Raw genomic sequence first — 22049 nt, forward strand, 5'->3', positions numbered from 1 at the left:
TGCTGCTTCTGCCGGTTTTGCCGTACCACCTATCTTTATCTCCATCATTACCACCATTATGATCTTCACCAATATCCCTGGGTAAAGGATCCATAATATATTCACAGAACTAGGTCTCTATCTAAACTTAACCATCTACTTGCTCACGCGTACTGAAGCAAGAGAGAGATGCCCACCTCTGCAATTTGGACGCGCCACACAAGAATTGCCCATATGAGTATTATCAGCGGAGATAGCTCTGAACTCTATGGGCCGGGTGAATGAAAATTTATGATTGTGAAATGGAAGTTTAATTATTGACAGTCTAGGGTAATAATAATATAATTAATGCCAAAATGTGAAAACATAAGATGGTCAGTACATCTGAAGGGGATTGATGTTGCTAAGACATAAGATAGACAAAAAGAGGTTTAATCTTTGTATGTAGGTATATTTAAAATAAAATATTTTTTTTTAAATATACCTACATACAAAGATTAAACCTCTTTTTATGATACATGGTATACAGCCAGCTGCAGGAATTTATTTTCCTTGTGGATTTTATTACATAAGATAGACAGTTATGGAAAATGTAATTAAGCATACGGACTACAGCTGGTTAATTGGGCTAGGGATAAAGGTATTAAGTATCAAATATGTTATGATAAAAAGCATTCTTGTTTAAGATCTTTATTTGTCTAGAATCTTGTGGTTTTAAATTTTTTTAATTGGGTTTCTGTACATTTGTAACAATTTGAACCAAATTGAGGTGAGATTAGAACAGTTGAGTCAAAAAAAGTCTTTCAAACTTTTTTTGTTGGTCCTGCATAATTTTTAAAATTAATAACTTTTTTTCAAAAATTTGTTAAAATTTGGTCTAGTGTTTTTTATAAAGATTTTCTTGGTAAATTTTGAAGGTTATATGTCGCTTTTAAATAATTAATAGAGATTATTGAATAAACATACATTTGACAGTTTTTTTTTCAATTTGCAATTAATTCTATCTTGAAGGAAATTTAATTGCAAAACTTTTTTGTCTTCACAAAATTTTTCTAAACTGTATTTTTTTACGACGCCCCTCAATCCAATTCCCAATAATACTTACCAATTTTAGTAACAAGTTATAGTTATAACAAAAACACTATTTAAACATTTATATTTTTTATTACAAATTAAAAACGAAATCAAGACATAGGCACAAAAATGAAAAGGGATATTTATTTATGTAACTGGCTGGTTAATGTGTTGCTTTTTTGAGCACAGCTTATGAAACCGAGGCTCCAGTTTCATTACTGTAACTGCAAAAAAGCCCGTTTCGCACAAGTACGAAGTCGCAAATGGTAATAAAACCTTTAATGCAGCAGTGCTGATGGCATGATATTCATGAGAAAGTGAGCTCCAAAATTCAAACTGTTTGTCCTTGTCGTATTGATTTTTAGGCTGGATTCACATGACAATTCTGTCAGTTATTTTTCTTCCTCTGTCGATGGCGTGGATGGCAGGAAAGGGTTTGTGACCCAGTCATATTGCTCATAACATGTGTTGTGTAAACATATTTTTGAAAGGGGATTATAGGGGCAAAAGTAATTTTACGAGACTCGCAGGATTCCAGGACTCGCCCTAGAAAATATCACTTTCGGAACTTTCTTGTACCATTTTTGCTGTAATATTCCACATTGAATTTACAGATGACTCTTTATAGTCTTCGCCATTGCCTTTTTTATGTTAAAGGCATAATCCTCGAGAATTTCTGCTAGTTCAGTTATGGTAATACATCTTTCAAGCGTAAAATTTCTCATCCGTAGGAACTCCGAAAATTGGGTCCAAATAAAGCTTCTGGACCTTTGCGTGTTCAATGGGATATTTTCTGAAACCAATTTTTTTATTTCTTCATCTCACTGTCATCCAAATCTTGATTTTTCGTCTGAATTCATTATATATGTCCAAAATTGATTACGCCTCAAGGACGTTTGTCCAACTGACAACAATAGAATTATCAGACACCTTCGTGACGGATCTGTTATAATTTTGTCGCTTAGAAATCACGGACAAATCACGGAAGTAGTTTTGTCAGTAGAAAACGTGGCGTTGCCATGACGTTTTATCAGTTAAAGATAGTCTAGTCTCAAATAGTCATTTTAATAACATTTCGAAACGAATAAAGCAAAAAATACACATATATAGTATAAGAATAAATGATAAATAAATAAATAAGAATACATATAGTATTAGAACTCAAGAAGTAATAATTTTCCCAATTTCCAAATGATTCTGTTACAATACATATCGCAGTAATAAAAGTGTTCAAATTAATAGGTCAATACGAAACAGAATGCATATTCTGTCACATTGAATGAAATTTGCATATTTTCAAAATTCGCTTTGAGTAAAACCTTGTGTTATATATTATCTTGGCGCGAATATTAGCACTTGCTGACAAGATTCAATTGCACATGCAAAATGAGAAATGTGAGATGCACGACATTAAAATATTTTTCATGCCAATCAAAGTCTATTTTTGCCGATGTCAGCAGACTATTTGTTTACGTTTTTTAAAAATATAATTGACCAATTTATGTACAGACTTGACATCTTCTTTAATGTCCACAAAACAAAACGGATTTGAAAAATTCAATTACTCCCAAAAAATGATGGATATAACTGATTTTTAAATTGCTTAAATGATATTGTTATGACAGTTCCGTACCATTTATTTCATATAGAAAAGTCCCTTGACTTTCGTCCTCCGGAACTTTACAGTATCCAACACACCCCGGGCGTAGGCTGTGTCTAATAAAAGCCCCCAAATGCGCACTTATATTTTAAAGAACCTATTACAGAATTTATTACTTAAGGGCTACGTTGACAATCAAAAATGCACCATGATTATTGATACCAGTGCAACCAGATTCTTTATTCGAATCAGATTTCTGAATAAAAAACTACTACTGGATAGGGCGAAACGTAAGTTGTTTAGATATTCTCCATCTATTTTTATTCCCTTTGTCATCCAATCCAAATTCTTAAAAGCATGTTCTAGTACCGTATTAAAAAGTTTAGTTGACATTGGGTCTCCTTGTCTAACCCCCCGTTCTATTTTTATGCGATTACTGTTAGTATGTAATCTGACAGTGGTTGTTGCCTGCAGGTATATTTTGTATAATAATTTAGTATATCTATAATCTAGCCTGCATTCTTTAAGCGCCTGTAATATTTTGCTTAGCTCAACTGTGTCAAAGGCTTTGTGAAAATCGATAAATATTAGAACTAGAGGTTTATTGTATTCCACTGCTTTCTCTATTAGGGTTTTTATATTTTGTAGATGGTCATTTGTTCCGTAACTTTTTCGGAATCCTGCCTGTTCCCTTGGTTGATAAGTCACTAATTTTCTTTCCATTCCCTTAACTAGTATTCGCGTAAACAACTTATATATATGGCTGAGGAGGCTAATCGGTCTGTAATTCTCTAAATTTGCTTTGTCTCCTGCTTTGTGTAATAGAATCATAGTAGCGTTGTTCCAGCTTACGTTTCGCCGATGATATACTTATAATAGCTGAAAATCTAGGTATGGCAAGAGAGATGGTACAGGAACTCGTTGTGGCTACAGAAAGTGTAGGTTTAAATATAAATATCTCGAAAACAAAAATCATGACCAATTTGGTACCCAACCAGAACATCAGTATTGGTGGGAAAGAAATAGAACTCGTAGATAGATATAAATACCTGGGACATGAAATTATGATTGGCAGGGATAACCAGACTCATGAACTGAAGAGAAGAATCGGCCTTGGGTGGGCAGCATTTGGAAAACTGAGAGAAACTTTTAAAAGTGAGCTGCCCACATGGCTAAAGAGAAAGGTATTTGATCAGTGCGTCCTCCCAGTCTTGACGTACGGAGCAGAAACACTTACCTTAACAAAAGCAGCAGCTACCAAACTGAGAGTCACGCAGAGAAGAATGGAGCGGTCCATGTTCGGAATAACTCTGCGAGACAGAATAACCAACGAAGACATCAGGAGAATAACCGGAGTGACTGACATCATCGAGAAGATAGCCAGACTAAAATGGAGATGGGCAGGACACATAGCCAGAATGACAGATGGGCGATGGACAAAGTTGGAATGGAGGCCAATAAAAACTGGATGAGAGCGGCGCAAGATAGAAGGGGTTGGAAACACTAGGAAGAGGCCTATGTTCAGCAGTGGACTCTTGAGGCTGGATGATGATGAAGATAACTGGATAGGGCAACCATACATATTGGTAACACCTTGATACCATATTGGTAACATCTTGACACCTATTTCTGGTAGCTGATATTAAACATGAATTCATTGTTGGGATGGATATTATGCAGAACAAATTTATCACAGATCTACAAAATAAAATTTTGGTTATTAAAAATGAAGAAGTTGGTAGAATCGATACCTCAAGTAAAAGTTTTAGTGAGCAAGGATACAGAAATTTCCCAAAATTTTGAAAATCTCGTCCTGGCGATACTGAGTCAAAAACCTAAAGGTTTACATTTCAGCTTTGTGAAAAGCGAGGAAGTCGTTACTGACGGAATTTCATAGCCAGTAAGGGTGGGCGTAGGAAAATTCGACACTAAGCAGGTAGCGACTAAAATTTAATGGCAATTTTCGACACCAGCTCCAATTCCCGTTTTTATCTTACAGGTATATTCGACACCAAATAAATATAGCTGTGACATAAATAAAATACCATAATTAATTAATTTATTTATTTTAATAAAAGTAATGTGCATTTTATTTCTTTATAACTGTAATAATATCTAAATATAATACAACTAGTACCTAATTTTTGTACATTTTACCGTTAATATACTTGTATACAATGATTTATTTGCTATTATAGGAATGATAAGATACAGCTTTTATAAAATCTAACCTACGTATTTGTTGGGATCGTAGTTTATCCATCATTTTCTCCAAAAATGCCAATTTAGCCTTAACAGTAGTATCTTTGATTTTTGCTGGTATATGTAAACTATTTATTTTGACAGAAGTGTCTACTTGAAATTCTTTTAACTTTTCAATTAAAATAAAAATAGAAGGATGTGTTGAATAAAAAGAAGAATTAAATCTCGAATGAAAGGATTCACAGGCATTTGTGGTCCTCGCAATAGACGGATTCTGATTAGACCATATGTGTGGTGGAAATAGAGCGCTATCGAAAATGTAATTTTCCAGTAAATAATCTGCATATATATCAAGCGTTGCGTTTATAGGTTTATATGACATTAAATCATAAAGAAAGCATTCTTCAACTTCTGCTGGATTTAAATAAGTTAAACCAAATGTATGCCTTAACCATTTTCCAATTTCTGAATTTGTATCCTTATATTCTTGTAACAAACCCAAAGATTGAATTTTTTTAAACCAGTTTTGGTGTAAGTGAAAACGACATCCACTAATTTTTGCATTGGGCCACATATACAATAAAGCACAGTGAATTGTTTTTTCAAAGTCCACAAATATTTCAGTTGGCTCTAATGATAATTGAAATGTTTCAAAAATCTTAGACCTTAATAAAGAAAATAAATTTTTGTACGTCATTGACAATTTGTCCTTTAACAAACAGTATGCTAAAGGAACATAATGTCCATTTTCCAAGCCATGTATAGTAAATAATTGTAGAAAATATTTGGAACTGTATGAAAATGTACCATCCATATACATACAAAGTTTTTAATTTACACAACAAACGAATATTTGTCTCGCATAAAAATACAATTACATTTAATTCAGGATGATTTAAAAACAAAAAACTTTCATTGCGACAGGTTTTAGGAGAATAATTACTAACCGCGTTATGGACTTCTGATATGCTTCTTGGTAACGGACCTGGTAACAGTTTACGACGACAGTTGTAAATGTTATTTCTTATTCTAGCTATGTCAGGAACCGTCAGCAAATTGGCATCACACTCAGCAACAGCAGTTCTTGTAATTTTGGCAGGCTTTTCCGATATGTCCTCTTGGGCTTTTCTTTTACATGCATTGGTTACCATCTTTACTTCAAGCTTTTTTGGATCGGCTTCATGATTATGTACCAAATCACTTCTTGTGATGGTGAGGTCCTCACAGCCTATTGTAAACACTTTTGCGGAACACTTAGTGTTTCTTTGGATGCAGCTCCAAAATATCTCGCCGCTTTTTAACACTTTCTTTTTCGAGAACGAATGATGCTCCCCACTAATAAATCTCGACCACGGGAACTTTTTATCAAACTCATTTTTTAAATATCCGTATACGTGCACAAGTCAACGTCAAACAAGAAATAAATTACAACTGAAATAATTTAGTCACAAGTACACAAGTGCCACGCCCCCAGCCGTGACAATAAATATTGGGAAAACCCGCTTGTCCTGCTTGGGTGCAAATGTCCATCGCCGCTAATTACCTACCTACTTGCTTTACGCCGCGGTGTCGAAATTTCCTATAATAAAATTTGACCCTTCGATTACCCCAGGTACAAAGACAATTTGGTGTCGAAAGTTCGCCCGCCGGTAAGGGTTACTTATTTGTCTAAGAAGCCTTTTAATAATTAAGTGTGAAAAATATATAAAAGAGAATACAGCTTTAAGTTACCCAGTTATAGAATAGAATAGAATAGAAATATGCTTTATTGTCACTAAAAATTGTACAATTTTATTGACAAAGCTTACAAAAAGTAAAAAAAAACAACAATAACAGTTAAAATTTACTAAAAATACATAAATCGTCAATATCACAAAATAAAAGATTATAAAATATACAATCCATTGCAAAATTAAACTAAATTACAAATTGCATAATAAAACCTTACGAACTAGTTTACGAATAAGTTTAAGTTGCTGCATGTGGTACCAAATATATATAAAAATACTTTAGCTACTTGTACCTACACGTAAAGTTTGTTTAGCAGAAAATGATCGACTTTAATTAGTGCGGTCGTAAATATTATTAAATTTATCTGACTTGGCCCATTGTTAAGACCTTGTAAAGATAGTGCAAACACTCCTGACCATGGAGCTGCGCGAAGGCGAAGTCAAAATTCACGTAAAGGCAAAAAGGTTCTATTGTAAGTGGAATTATACAGTGCCTTTCGCATGGAAGTGGGGACTAAACCAAATTTCGTCTACTGCGCCGTGGTCAGGAGTGTTTGCACTATCTCTACATCAGGTAAACGATTGTTATCTGAAACCGGGCCTTTTATACTATTATCGGTAAAACCCAGGATGTGTATAGTCGATACTAATTGAAGTCAACCATTTACTGCTAAACAAACTTTACTGTAATTTCTTAGTTATTCGTTAAGAAACTCTTCCACTGAATAATATTGTCTTTCAGATAGATAGGCTTTTGTCAATTTACGGAACTTAAGGAAAGAAATTGTAGATTTAAGTTGCAAAGGGAGGTTGTATAATTTTTTTGTCGAATATAATATAGATTTCTTTACTAACTCAGTGGATGAGATCGGTAAATACACATCAAAGGTTGAATTTTTGGTGGAGTAGTAATGACTATGTCTTGCTGGAAAAACATGTAGGTGTTAACGTGTTAAGCAAACAGTTTCTAGAATATATAAAGAGGGAAGAGTTAAAATCCCGTGATTTTTTAGGTAGCTTCTGCAATGTCTTATTCTGAGGCCAAAAAGATGTATTGTTTTTTTTGTAATTTAAAAATAACTTCAAATTGGGCAGGTGTACTAGCACCCCAAAATGGAAGGCCATATCGAATATGAGACTCGATTATAGAAAAAGATGTTATTTGGGAAGATGATAAATTGATTTCCCTCGAAACAGATCTTAGCATAGCAGACTGAGGCTAGTTTCTTCTTTCTGAGGCTAGACAAATCGATATGAAGGACCATTTAAAATTGCTGTTTATAAAAATACCAAGAAATTTTACAGAATCAACAATACTGATCTAGCTGTTATTAAGAAGCAAAGGTTGAAGAGCTCCTTTATAGGATAATGCTAATGTTTTATCCACGTTAAAAGAGAGTAAATTAGAGTTGGAAAAGGCTTTTATTTTAAGTAGGTCAGAAGTTATAATTGCATGAAGAGTTGCAATATTAGAATTCCTCCAGGTAATACTGGTATCATCAGCATAAAGAAAAATTTTTCCATCGATTTTTAAGTTATTGATGTCATTTATAAAAATAAGGAAAAGTGGAGGACTCAGTACTGAACCTTGTGGTACTCCACATGCAATGCTTTTGTGACTAGCGTCAGTATCATTTGTTCTAACTACATAGTTGTTTTCTATTTCTCAACTAAGATTGGAACCAATTTAAAAAAATACCTCAAATTCCGTAGAAATTTTTTTTTTTAAATGTTGCGATTTACACAATTAAAACCTTTGGCATAGTCACAAAAATAGTGGCAGTGTAAAGGTTATTGTTTATTGCTCGATAGACCTCATGTAGTACAGAAAACAGCATCGCTGGTAAATTTATTAGATAAAAACCCGAACTGACTTTGTGATAAAATGTTGTTTTCAAAGAGAAAGGACATAAGTCGGGTTTTTATAACTCTCTCAATAATTGTGGATAGGACCGGTAGTAAGGCAATAGGTCTATAGTTGCAGACATTAGATTTTTCACCACCCTTACAAAGAGGAATAATATTGGCTGTCTTTAGGCACTCTGAAAATAGACCTTTTTCAAATTAAGCCTTGATTAGTGAAACCAGGACTTCCAACACATTTTTTGGTAGATTTAAGAAATTTTTTTAGGATAGTACTACAGGAAGATTTACGTTTAATACTACTGATTGTTTGAATCAGTTCAGATTTATCAACTGGTCTTATAAAGAGTGAATTCCAGACCTTTTTTAAATTACGGAGATAGGAAATAGGATCTTGTTGTGGCAAAATAGTTGATGTTATATTTTTACTCACATTAACGAAATATTCATTTAGATTTTCAGGGTTTGGAAGAGAAAATGTTTGAGCTGTGTTAGTTTTATTTCGAAGATCGTTTATTATGGACCAAGTTTCTCTTGCAACATTTTTAGAGCTTTCCAGACGATTCTGATAGCTAGTACATTTTTTAGCTGTTTTGATAAGTTGACGCTAGCTTCTTAAAACAACTAATCAAAAATGTTTCTCACCTAACAACTGAAGAATAAGACAAAAGTAATGAATTTATTAATGAAAACTACGACATGTTTAAATCCGGGAAATTTACAGGAGTACTTCTTCTTCTTCTGGTTCCTATCCGTTTCGGATGTTGGAAATCATATTGGCAATCATGACCTTGCTCGCTGCGGCTCGAAACAGCTCCGTTGAGGTTTTCTTAAACCATGTTCTTAAATTCCGCAGCCATGATATTCTCCTTCTACCGGGTCCTCGCTTACTTTTGACTTTACCTTGCAATATAGACTGCAGCAGGGAGTAATGGTGCTGATTTCTCATAACGTGTCCCAGATATTGCAATTTTATGCGTTTGATCGTAAACACAATCTCTGGTTCCTTCTTCATTTTTTCTAGAACTTCCTTGTTCGTGATCCTTGCTGTCCATGATATTCTTAGCATTCTTCTATAAAGCCACATCTCAAATGCTTCAAGTTTTTTAATAGTGGTGTCTGTAAGCGTCCATGCCTTCGCCCCGTACAACAACACAGAGAAAACATAGCATCTCAAATGTCTCATTTTTGTATCTAGGGATATGTTGTGACTTTTGAAGATGGCGCTCATTTTGTTAAAAACCGTTCTTGCCTTTCCTATGCGGCACTTTATTTCCTGTACATTGCTCCCTGTTCGTTTATAATAGTTCCCAGGTAGCAATACTGTTTTACTCGCTCTATCTGCGTCCCATTAATGTATAGATGAGCCCCATTTATATTCTCCTACAGGAGTACTAGTCTAGTTCAACATAGAATTTATACTGGAAATAAAAGACCAATTTCGACAAGCCCAATTGCAAAGAAGTTGAAAATTTAATGCAAGACATGCCATATATATAAATGCATATCATCCAAGAAACTTCGGACCCCTGGTGTACAAAAGATTAAACCAGGTTATGCTACTAACTAGCAAGTAGAAGTAGATTCTGATGATTGAGAGAAAATAGCTTTTTCAACTGGTTGTGGCTTCTACCGGTTCCTTTTCCACCATTTGGTATTTGTAACGTTCTAGCTACGTCTGAACGTCTGATGGAGATAATTTTAAAAGGACTAACATGCTAAGTACCTATATCTTGATTTTATAATGATTATGTCCAAAATTTTTAATGAGATGCAATTAAAGCTGATCCAGAGAACATTTCAGTTATTAAATATTGTCCCAAGCCTGGAAATAAAAAGGAAATTATAACTTTTCTTGGACTCTGTTCATATTAGCGAAAATTTATTAAAGGTTTTGGTCACATTGCTAAGCTTCTTTATCGACTAACCGAAAACAATATTGAACTTGACTGGACACCAGATTGTCAAAATGCTCTTGTAGATTAAAAAAAAAATAACCTACAACAACACCTATTCCAGCTTATCTACAGGAAGATGGAATATTTCTGTTACATTGTAACGCATCTCAGCGTGGTATTGACACGTATTATCATAAAAACAGCAAGTCAAAGAAAAAGTTATTGCAATATTTGTGAAACAATAGGAAGAAACTGAATAGAAATACTGATAACATAGACCAAAAATGGGAGAATATTAAACATGCCGTAATGCTGGCAGGGAGAGAAAATTTAACACCGAAAGAAAGGAAACATAAAGAATGGATCAATGAGGAAATACTACAGTTGATGTGTGAAAGAAGGGTACACAAAACAAATAATCCGATAAGATACAAAGAAACAGATAAACTGATAAAAAAGAAAATAAGAGAAGCTAGAGAAAGATGGCTAAGTGAGCAATGCCAGGAGTTGGAACAACTGGAGCGAAAATATGACTTTTTTAATGTACACAAAAAGATTAAAGAAATGACAGGAAGGAGAAGAACAACACAGACAGGACAGATCAAAGATACAGATGGTTTACTCATAACAGATTTACAACAAAAAATGAATCGATGGACAGAATACATATCACAACTTTTTGATGACAAAGATAGACAAGAAATCTCAAACGAATATACAGATGATACAGGGCCTGATATAATCAGAGAAGAAATAGATTATGCAATCAAACAAGCGAAAAGTGGTAAGGCCCCCGGTCCTGATGAAATTCTCGTAGAACTGGGGACTACCTGGGAAATACCTAGGGAATGGCTTCGTTCGACCTTTATACTACTGCCAAAAAAGGCAAATACAAGGGAATGCAGCGAATATCGTACGATAGCTTTGATGAGTCATGCTCTAAAACTGTTCCTGAAAATAATCCATAATAGGATCTATAGGAAATTAGACGTAGACATCAGTAACACTCAGATGGGATTCAGAAAAGGGCTGGGTACAAGGGAGGCTCTGTTTGCAATGAACGTTCTCTCACAGAGATGCTTAGACATGAACCAAGAAATTTACACCTGCTTTATTGATTTCGAAAAGGCCTTTGACAAAGTACAACATGAACCACTAAGACAAATTCTAATAAAGAAAAATATAGACAGCCGAGATATTCGAATTATATGCAACCTATATTGGAATCAAACAGCAAATGTGAAGGTTGAGGGTAGGCTAACAGAAGAAATTCAAATCCGTCGAGGAGTCCGGCAGGGATGCATCTTGTCGCCACTTTTATTTAATCTGTATAGTGAAGCTATTTGTGAACAAGCACTCGAGGAAGAAGATCTTGGTCTGATAATAAATGGTGAGACGATCAACAATATAAGGTATGCTGACGATACGGTTCTCCTAACGGGAACGCTAGTAGAATTACAACATCTCGTTCAAAGTCTCAATATATACTGTAACAGTTACGGCTTGAAAATTAATTTGAAAAAAACTAAATTTATGGTAATCCCGAAATCGAAGAACATCAGAGCTAATCTTGTAATAGGCAATACAACGATTGAGCGTGTGTCCTGTTATAAATATCTAGGTGCTTGGATCACAGACGATACTGATCAAACAAAAGAGATTAGATGTAGAATAGAAATCGCTAGATCAGTCTTTAATAGAATGCGCAAACTCTTTTGCAATCGTGATATCAATATAAAGTTACGAATACGAATGCTGCGGTGTTATGTCTTTTCTACCCTGTTGTATGGAGTAGAGGCTTGGACACTAAAACAGTTGACCACAAAAAACATCGAAGCTTTCGAGATGTGGTGCTATAGGCGCATTCTCAGAATATCATGGATGGACCGCGTCACTAACACGCAAGTACTCCAAACTTTAGACAAAAGATGCGAAATTCTAAATGAGATAAAAACTAGAAAGATGGAATACTTGGGGCACATTGTGAGAGGTAAAAGTACGAACTTTTAAGAAATATCATGCAGGGCAAAATTAAGGGCAAAAGAAGTGTGGGAAGAAGAAAAATATCGTGGCTTCGTAATCTACGTGAATGGTTCGGGTGTAGTTCGATTGAACTTTTTAGGCGCGCTGCTAACAAAGTCGCAGTGGCCATGATGATTTCCAATCTCCGCTAGGAGTGGTACGAAAAGAAGAAGAGGAAAGGCTGAAAATAATTACTGTATTGCCATAAACAAGCTCCTAGCTATTATAACAGCCATAGAACATTTTCATACTTTCCTTTATAACAGAAATTTTATAATTAGCACCGGCCATAGCGCTTAGCAGGGAGTTTTAAAAGTCAAAAGAAAGACAAGTTAACAGCAGTACAACAGTGTAATGACGTAGTACATTCAAAAGGACTTTAGACAAGGAGAAAGTTTGAGCCCGATTCTATCCCGAAAAATATTTAAAAAAATATATCATTAGATGGTATAGAATTCAAACGATAAATGTATAGAAATGCTATCTGCGGATTATATAGTGCTTATAGCGTTGTATGTAGGAAAACATATCCATTGAGGAAATAGAAAAATATAGAACATAATGAAAACAATAACTATAAAATAATGTCTAAACAAATATTAAATTAGAAACCGAAAGGAACAAAAAGTGTAATCAAAAAGCCCTCAAATAAATAAGAAGAAATATATTATCAAAAGAAGCCTGTAAAGACAAAATCCCAAAGGACGGGTTAAGTTTATAGTTTTATAATTGCTAGATTTTTCTTTGTCAAGAGTTTTATTTGCGGGAAATTATTTAATCTATTTAAAACATGTTTACTCGTATGTAACGTAAGTTATTTGTTAATTGAATATAAAGAATGAAAAGCACTAAAACGTTATTTCTTCGAAATGTCATAAATTTTTATATTCAATTGAATACAACGGTTTTTCCTAATATACATCGCATTGTTCACAATCGAACATTTTAATGGTCTAATGAATCAGAAACAAAATGAAATAGGTATTGTGTTTTTAAGGTCATGTTATTAAATATGGTAAACAATAGTAAATGGTAAATATTTATTGGTAAAGAAATATAGATTACATAGGCCAACGATGAAAAAACTTTATTGATACAATTAACTCTATCTTATGTATTTTCTTTCATATGTACATTCTTTCATAATTTAACATTTAAAATTGCATAACTACATTTTATTTTGTTTAACGAGCAGATAAATCTAATACTACTTAGTTGGTAGCACTGTTAATGAATTGTACAACACTCTTTGTTCTTCTCAACCGTTTCCATCTCTCTCTGTTGTCCCATTCTCCATCGTTTAGGCTTCTCTTACTCATGGCGTCGTCTACTTCGTTCCTCCAGAATATTCGGGGTTTTTCTCTTTTCCTCCTTTCTATGGGGCTCCATTCGGTTATTCTCTTTATCTATCTGCTGTCGCTAGTTCTTCTTACATGTTCTATATATGTTAGTATGTCTGTTTCTATTGATGTTTTTAGCTTTATTTCGTCATTACTTCTCCTATCCATTCTTGTTACTCTGCAGTATCTTCGCAGGCATTCCATCTCTGTTGCTACTATCTTACTGCTGTTTTTCTTGTTTATAATCCAATTTTCAGCCCCATATGTCATCATACTTCGCACTATTGTTTTATAAATCTGTGTTTTTGTCTTCATATTTAGGTGTCTATCCCACCATACTGAGTTAAGTTGTCGGATTGCTGTTCTTGTTTGTCCTAATCTTTGCTTAATTTCTTCCTCTGTTGTTGCCTTTTTCGTGATTATAAATCCCAAGTATTTGAATTTATCCTTTCCTTTGATTGTTACTTTGTCGTCAATCTGTAGATCTTCTATATCTTCTTCACTTGTAGATAGGCACCTACTCTGTTTTCGCGAGGTTAATATCTAGGCCAGCCTTGGTATATTCTTCTTGTAGTTTCTTCATCATATAACTGAGGTCTTCTTGGTCTTGTGCAATCACTACTGATCGTCTGCAAAGCTTAACGTACATAGGTATTCGATTCGTACCGGTACTTCCATGCCTTCTCATTTTCTTTTCTATGTAGTCAAGGCTTTCTCTTAGTATATTTTGAATAGGGTTGGAGATGTGGAACAACCCTGCAGGAGCACTTTTGTTGTGGTGAAATCTCCTATGATTCTTGTTCCCATTTTAATGGACACTTAATTTTCTTTATACAGAGCTTTTGTAGCTTCTATAAGTTCCATCTGTATTTCTAATTTGTACCATTGCCTCCCATATTTCTGACCTTGGTACAGAGTAATACGCCTTTCTCAGGTCCACAAATGCCAAATGTATATGTCTATTTTTTGCTTTTTTTCTTTTCCAACAGTAGTTTCAGTATGCACATGTGGTCTATGCCTGATCCTCCCCGATTTTGCCTTTTACATCTTGCTCCAGCAGTGGATATGGTCTTGTATTGTTTCTACTCCATTTCCTTTCTTTTTGATTCCTGTTGTTACTAGTATATCGATGTTGCTTTCTCTAAACTCCTTGATCACTTCCGTCGCCTTTTTGTTCCATCCTTCTAGTTGCACATATGAATGTTCTATCTTTTCTTCATTTTGATTTTTGGTTGAGCTTTGATAAGACTGGGTCTTTCGAACTCTTCGCAACATTTCCCCTTCCCGTATCCGATGGGGCTCCCTCTATCTGAGGTGTGGATTTCCACCCGGTGATGTGTTTCCGTATTTGGATTTTTCATTTTGCGATTTTCGTTCTTCTTACGTCTCTGCTCTTGAGACCGTTGACCGGTTTTCACCTGTACCCCAGGCAGGGACCCTCACAGGGTGCTATCAGCCGGGTCAGCTGAATCCTGTTTTTTTTTGGAGGTGTTACTCGTCTATCCCTTCTCTTTTATCTGAGCTTGGGACCGGCTGTATCGGTTATAGGGCTACTCAATTCACCCTTTACCAATACAGGCAGAGTATTTCATGCACTTCTTGCAAAAATTACAGATAATAGACTTTTAGTCGTTTTTAATTAAAACAAATATTTAAAATTTCTTTGACCACTTCTATAAAAAAAAGTCATCAAAATTTTAATATATTGGTAATATCTCAAATGTCTCTGTGGTATTACATGTACATATAATATATTTTTTATTATTTGAATATTTTATTAGCTGTGGTCAAGAAAAACTTGAAAAATTTACAAGATTTGGAAAATCCTGGTTTGCCAATTGTTTTAAAGATCAAGTAAATAATTGTAAAAACCAATATTATGGTAATAGGTGAGATATATGAGGTAGATACATTACTTGCATTCAAAGTGAGTCAGTGTCGTTAAGTATTGGTGTTACAGTTGATATGTATTAATATGAAAGGTTAGTTATTACTTAATACCCATTTTATACCCGATAAATAATAGCCCTATTAGTATCATCCTAAAAGTTGAACCTTATTTGATTGATTTATTTCGCTTGATATGGAATTTCAGCCCATTCTTAGATTTATTTTAAAATTTCTGGAAGGCATTTTTATTCTCACTTTACACTTATTATTTTTCATTTGTTACTTTATTGCTTTTATTGATTATTTTTCCTTCTTTTACTCTTGTTACAGCTGGCATTTTCCTTACCGACTTTGCCTCTTTGTTTTTCTTACTCTATGTTCTCAATTTTCATTCATGCCTTCGTATAAATTGTGGAATATAATTATAACTAATTTGACTTTGGCGTCATAACAATAATGGCAGATAGACCTACTAAACATATTCGAAAGAAATAGGGTACTCAAAAAAAAAGCCATGACAAAAAATATATTTAATCATGTCTGGAATATTTTATTCATATGCAAAAGAAAGTTTAATATATTCGGAATCGAATTGTTGAATATCGATCCTTTAAAATTGATTATTAGTAATTATTAATTTATGTTTTTTTATTGCAGGAAATAACAATGGGTCCTCAAAAGAGGTTCAACTTCAGTGGCGCGGCAATAGGGCAATCAGTAACGGGGGCTCCCAATGCAACGGAACATCTCTTGGAAGCCTGGGGCTGGGCAGCAGCTTCGACAGCGGGCTCAGCGGAGCCGGCGACGCCGAAGGGGGCGGCCAAGGGGGGCCCGATGGGGGCTCAGCAGGGGACAAGCTGGAGGGGCCGGGCTCAATTGAGGATGACGCTATTCACCTCAAGAGACGGGTGGGACTCATCAGTGGGGTGGCTTTAATTGTCGGAACCATGATTGGTAAGTTGATCTATAAAAATACCATAATTTAAGAAGCTATTTGACGAACGAACACTTTTTTGAAGAATTTTTAATTCTACTGTATAGTGATATTTCTATGCCATCGGGCTAAATATTTAATTTTCATCGAATTATGCCATAGTTTCAAGTTTTCGAATAATTTATGTCTTCTATATTCATCTATTTAAAAATTTTGTATTACTTTTGCTACATAATCAGTTTTGTATGATTAATAAACACAAACGATGCACTTTTTGTCTCAGATTATGTATTTAAATGTTTATAGTAACATTTTATTTTAAGTATAAATAATATACAGTGTTCGATGAGGGCACATGTTTTTTCTATAGTTTTTATATATGAAAATTGCTCTACAAAACTTTTACAGCAATTCAACTAAAGTTTTTTACTATTCCTTCGTTGAGATTGAGATTATGTTGGTGTTGTGAGCATCAGTAAATTATGTAAAATGAGGACAGCTGGCCTTTTTTTACATATTTGACATCATCATTCTAGCTTTACAACCTGCGTGGGTTAGGCCTCCTCAAGAATTTCTCTCCAGTCTTACCTATCCATCGCCTTCTTCCGCCAAGTACGTGTTACCATCCTTCTTATTCTCATATCCTTATCGATGTTATCAAGGAATCTTGTTCTTCCTCTTCTTTGACTAATTGGTCTATCAAGGAGATCTTTTCTAGCTAGTTCAGTTTGGTTAGGGCATGCAATGTCCATCCGCATTACATGCCCTATCTACCTCAGACGTCCGATCTTACTATACTTTAAGATATCTGGTTGTTGGTATATTCTATAAAGTTCAAAGTTGTATCGTTTTCTCCACACTCCATTGTCATTCACCGCTCCATAGATTCAATGACACACACACACACACACACACACACACACACACACACACATAACAATTTTTGTAGAACCTCAGATACCAGCTCCGAGTGACATGTATGTTCCAATGGAACAGTGGGACCCCCATGTCCTAAAATTAAACAGGTAACACTCCATAATGGAGTGGTAACCTCCAAGCTATAACCAACCTCCCCTCCCCATCGCAGGACATAACGAATGGGAGGATTTGCACTGAAAGTTACTTTCGATGCCCTGGATAATGGGACAGAAGAGCTTTTCTCCCTACGAATAAAGGGAAATCTTTATGTTTTGTCATAATATGTCAACTCTCTTAACAGTCTACTCGGATAGTTCCTGAGATCGTTGAAAATCACCTGTGCTTTTTCGTCCATTCTTCTCAAGATTCTTTTTTGTCCCTAAATACGTACCACTATGGAACGTACTTGGGTATATTCAGAGCCTCTCGGATTATATGATTCTGGGATATTTATATATTGTTTCTGTTGGATTTGCACGTGTGTTCCCATACAGCCGAGGCATACGTTAGTGTTGGCAAAATTATTCTAATCTTTGCTTTGAATCTCAGTTTACTCTTCCGACCTAGTAATGATAAGAGTTGACTTCTACTTATTTTAGCTTTCTTGACCGTTTGTTTCATGTGTTCTGTGAAAGTCGCTTTTTGTCCAACGTTACTTATTAAAACATCCAACGTTAATATTTGGCTTGATTTGACCATTCAATTTGCGTAACGAGTATTGATAGAACCTTATTTGTTCCACCTTTTCTTTTTTAGTACATGACGGCCTGTGTTTTGTCAGGGTTGACAGCTATCTTCTACTGTACACACCATTCTTGTAGTTCGTTAAATGCCCTTTGTAGGTGTCTTGTTGCTAGATCTGGGTTGGTACTGCTAGCAGCTATCGCTGTATCGTCTGCGTATAGACTTAGCAACGATCTGGGTTCAGTTAGGGTGTCTGCTGGGTATATGGTTTATAGATATGGCGACATACATCTCCCTATGGCACACCATTTCCATGGCTTTAGCTTCGGACAGGGTTGGCCCTATACGAACTCTGAACCTCCGTCAGCTAGGTATGATGAGAGAAGACGCCATTGCACCTTGCGAGATGCCATTGAATTACTATAACCATATTGGTTCATTTTATACAGCAGGCCCTCGTGCCAGACTCTGTCGAATGCTTTACTGGCATCTGGAAAGACGACTGCTATATATGTCTTTTCATTGAACTCTTTCGTTATGTATTCTGCTAGATGCAGTACCTGAAGTTAACATGAATGTTAGAATCTGAATCCGAACTGCTTCAGGTATTGTTTCCATTTCTTCTAATTGTTCTTTTAGTCCAGCTAGTATGACCCGCTCATAAAAGAGCGGTAAAAAGCTTACTGGCCGATAATTCTGTGGAAATGTGCCGTTCCCAGGTTTTTTCGATCATTATTACGTGCTCTTCCTTTCATTTGTCAGGAAAATGTCTTAATCTTAGGATGTTGTTGATTAAATTTGTTATGTATACGATTGCTTTTGCTGACGGATTTTTCAGAGCTCTATTCGTAATATGGTCTGGTCCTGGAGCTTTTTTGACGTTAGTACGCTTGATTAACCGTCTGACCTCTTAAGGGAAGGTGTGGTTGCTTGTGTGGAAGGTAGTAACCTACGTTGCCCCTTTTTCTTTTTATTGCCTTGTATCTTCTTTCCACTTCTTCTGTAAAATCTTCTTCTGCGTACAAAATTCCATTTTCTCCATGTAAAGGTGGAACTGGTTTTTTATCTTTTTTTAGTATTTTATATAGCTTCCAGAATGCAGATTTATTTGGATTTAGTTGCTGGATATAATTGTCCCAATTTTCGTTTCGATGTTCTTCTAATTGTTTTTTGACTTCCCGATTTAGTTTATTCGCAATTCTTGTTTTGTTTGCCCTTCTTCTTTTTCTGTTTTTACCTTTATTAGTTCTTTCAACTCGTTTCTGATTTTTCTGAATCTTCCTTTTACTGTTGGTGTTTCTTCTTCTGTGGTGCTAGCCTCAATAGCATTTTGTATCGTTTTTTCTAGGTATACACATTTCTATAGTTCTTGTTTTGCGTTTATTATGTGTGCTGATGCTCGTAATACCAGTAACTGGAAAAATAAATTCAGACTATAAAACTGAAAGTGTATATGATGCTCATTTTATCGCTAATATAAAAGCCTCACATTTTTAAATCATTGTATTTTCTCCTATTTATTCTTTGTTTGCTCAATTCCTTAAAAAAATGGCCATCGCTTTACTATATATTTCCAGTTTTTAATACTTAATAGCCAATTTGCCACAAGCGTTTCAAATCGATTTCCCATAAAAAACTCCTGATGTGATTTTGCCGCAACAGTCTCGCTTAATTAGAGGTTATATAACTCATGTACAGTTTGTGAACCTTTGCCAAAAGCGATAAATAATAGTCGTACAGTAGCACAAACTTGGTTTTACGGTAAATAAATACCACAAGTAACTTATGAAAATATGAACTGCTGATTTCATTCAGCTGCTAATATGCATATATTAGTATACTGAGTGATAGAAAATGCAACTGCCATTAGATATCGAAAATTTTCTTATTTCTCTTAGTAAATAAATGGGTTTTTATAATACATAAAATGATAAAAGTCCCAAAGCAACTATCATACTTCCCTTTTGCCACACATATGCTTCAGTCATTGCTTTATAAAATGCAAACATGATTCCAGTAAAGTCGTTTTATTTTTTTAAGCGAAAAGACTTCTTTTATTATCTTTATTAAAAATAAAACCAATAGCAAACCCACTCTTACTATAAATGGTATTATAAGATTGAGATTCGCAAGTCACCTGAAGTGGACTGATCATATTAACAAAATAGCTATCATAACTACCTGCTTCTTTATACAAATAATATTTTACGCGAAAGTAACCGACAATCAAAACATTTAAACTTTAGAGAACTTATAACAAGTAACGGAAGAATCTTATATCGTTCAAACTGGTAGAAATTTTGACAAACGTATAGCAGAACATAAAAGAGCTTTTAATAATAGAAAAACAGATTCTACATACACACTTCACCTTCTAGATCATAATCATTCTTTTAATGACGAAGAATTTCAAATTCTTCACATCCAAAATAAAGGTTTTAAGCTATATTTATTGGAATCTATGGAAATTAACAAATTAAAAAAAACAGACATAATTCTGAATTACCAACTTCAGACAAACAGTTCTCCCTTCCTCAACATATTTAGTTAAAGACTATAAAGTGTAAATACATACCAAAAATAGATCACTTGAGAAAGGCACTCTGCCGAAACAGCTGTAGTAATAAGATATTATAATAAATTTTGTGGAAGTTTTCAGTGTTTTATTGTTATATAGTAACGGATTTGTTTACCCATTCTTTGATTTTTATGTTATCTGGTTTGATGCTTTATCGTTTTTGGCTTTCTTTGGTGTCATGGAATAAAATATTCACCTTTATGTTCTGACTAAACACCGCCCGATTTACCTTTATTTTGATTCATTGAAACAAAATGGTAAATTTACTAATGTTTGTATTTTGAGAACGATTTCCGAAGTGAAAATTGAAACGTCAATTAACGTACTTTAACCTTTAATTCTGGCTTATTCCCATTTAAATAGTAAATTTACTAATGTTTGTATTTTGAGAACGATTTCCGAAGTGGAAATTGAAACGTCAATAAACGTAATTTAACCTTTAATTGTGGCTTATTCCCATTTAAATAGTAATTGTTTCCATGAAAGAAAATATCTTTTTAACAGCATTTATAATCTGCTTTAGATGATAATTTAAATATCGGATCGCACACATTTTAGAATGAATCTAATTTTATATAGTAATGCCAGGAATTCCGTACGAGTCCCTTTAATTGACGGTTTTTTTCAGGATCCGGAATTTTCGTTTCCCCGTCTGGACTTCTAGAAAGGACAGGATCAATCGGGATGAGTTTTGTGATATGGATGGCATGTGGATTGTTATCCTTGTTGGGTAAGTATTTTTCATCTCATTTTACTTGGAATATTGTTTAATGCTTTGGCAAATTTATTAGTTTTTTATGTGTTTGTTTCCCATTTAGCTGGTTTAACAACATAAAACCCGAATTACGAGGTAGTAATATTTTTATTAACGATTATAAAACTTTAAAAGATATTAATACCAAGCTCCAGTAAGAAGAGTTACTACCTAATTAGACAATGGCAAGTGCGACTTTTCCGAAACGTCGTCAAAATATGGTTTTTCTCAAAACCAAAATTATTCAACGCGGAGTCAATCTCGGAAAACTACAGAAAGCATAGCCCCTATCCGCTTCTATAAACTAAGAATTATCCGAGAAGCCATAGAAATTGGAAAAGTTCCAAATTCTTTCAATAAAAGAGATGCTGGTTACCTTCGACATGGAGACCGCTGATAAAGAAAATATCATCCGGTCCACCCTCTAATCAAAATCCTACCGTCAGAAATGTTCGCGCCAATCCCCACGCTAACCCTCACGACAAACCCTACCAAAACCACGTTACCATCGACAGGATAAATGAACCGTCCGCTATTCCCAGTAGCAGCAACGCATTGATTAGTGATCAGTGTAGTAGTATCT

At 34.6% G+C, this 22049-nt stretch overlaps 1 protein-coding gene across 2 annotated transcripts in view; it reads left to right on the plus strand.

Moving 5' to 3' along the window:
- The window catches only part of sbm (L-type amino acid transporter sobremesa), a 212956-nt gene that overhangs the window by 94846 nt on the left and 96061 nt on the right, over positions 1-22049 (plus strand). For both annotated transcript variants that reach the window (XM_072524115.1, XM_072524114.1), the window contains exons 2-3: positions 16256-16552; positions 21341-21442. In XM_072524115.1, the coding sequence (XP_072380216.1) occupies positions 16256-16552; positions 21341-21442 (399 nt within the window). The remainder of the gene's footprint in view (positions 1-16255; positions 16553-21340; positions 21443-22049) is intronic.

The sequence above is a fragment of the Diabrotica undecimpunctata genome, chromosome 2 (assembly GCF_040954645.1).
Source record: "Diabrotica undecimpunctata isolate CICGRU chromosome 2, icDiaUnde3, whole genome shotgun sequence".
Taxonomy (NCBI): domain Eukaryota; kingdom Metazoa; phylum Arthropoda; class Insecta; order Coleoptera; family Chrysomelidae; genus Diabrotica; species Diabrotica undecimpunctata.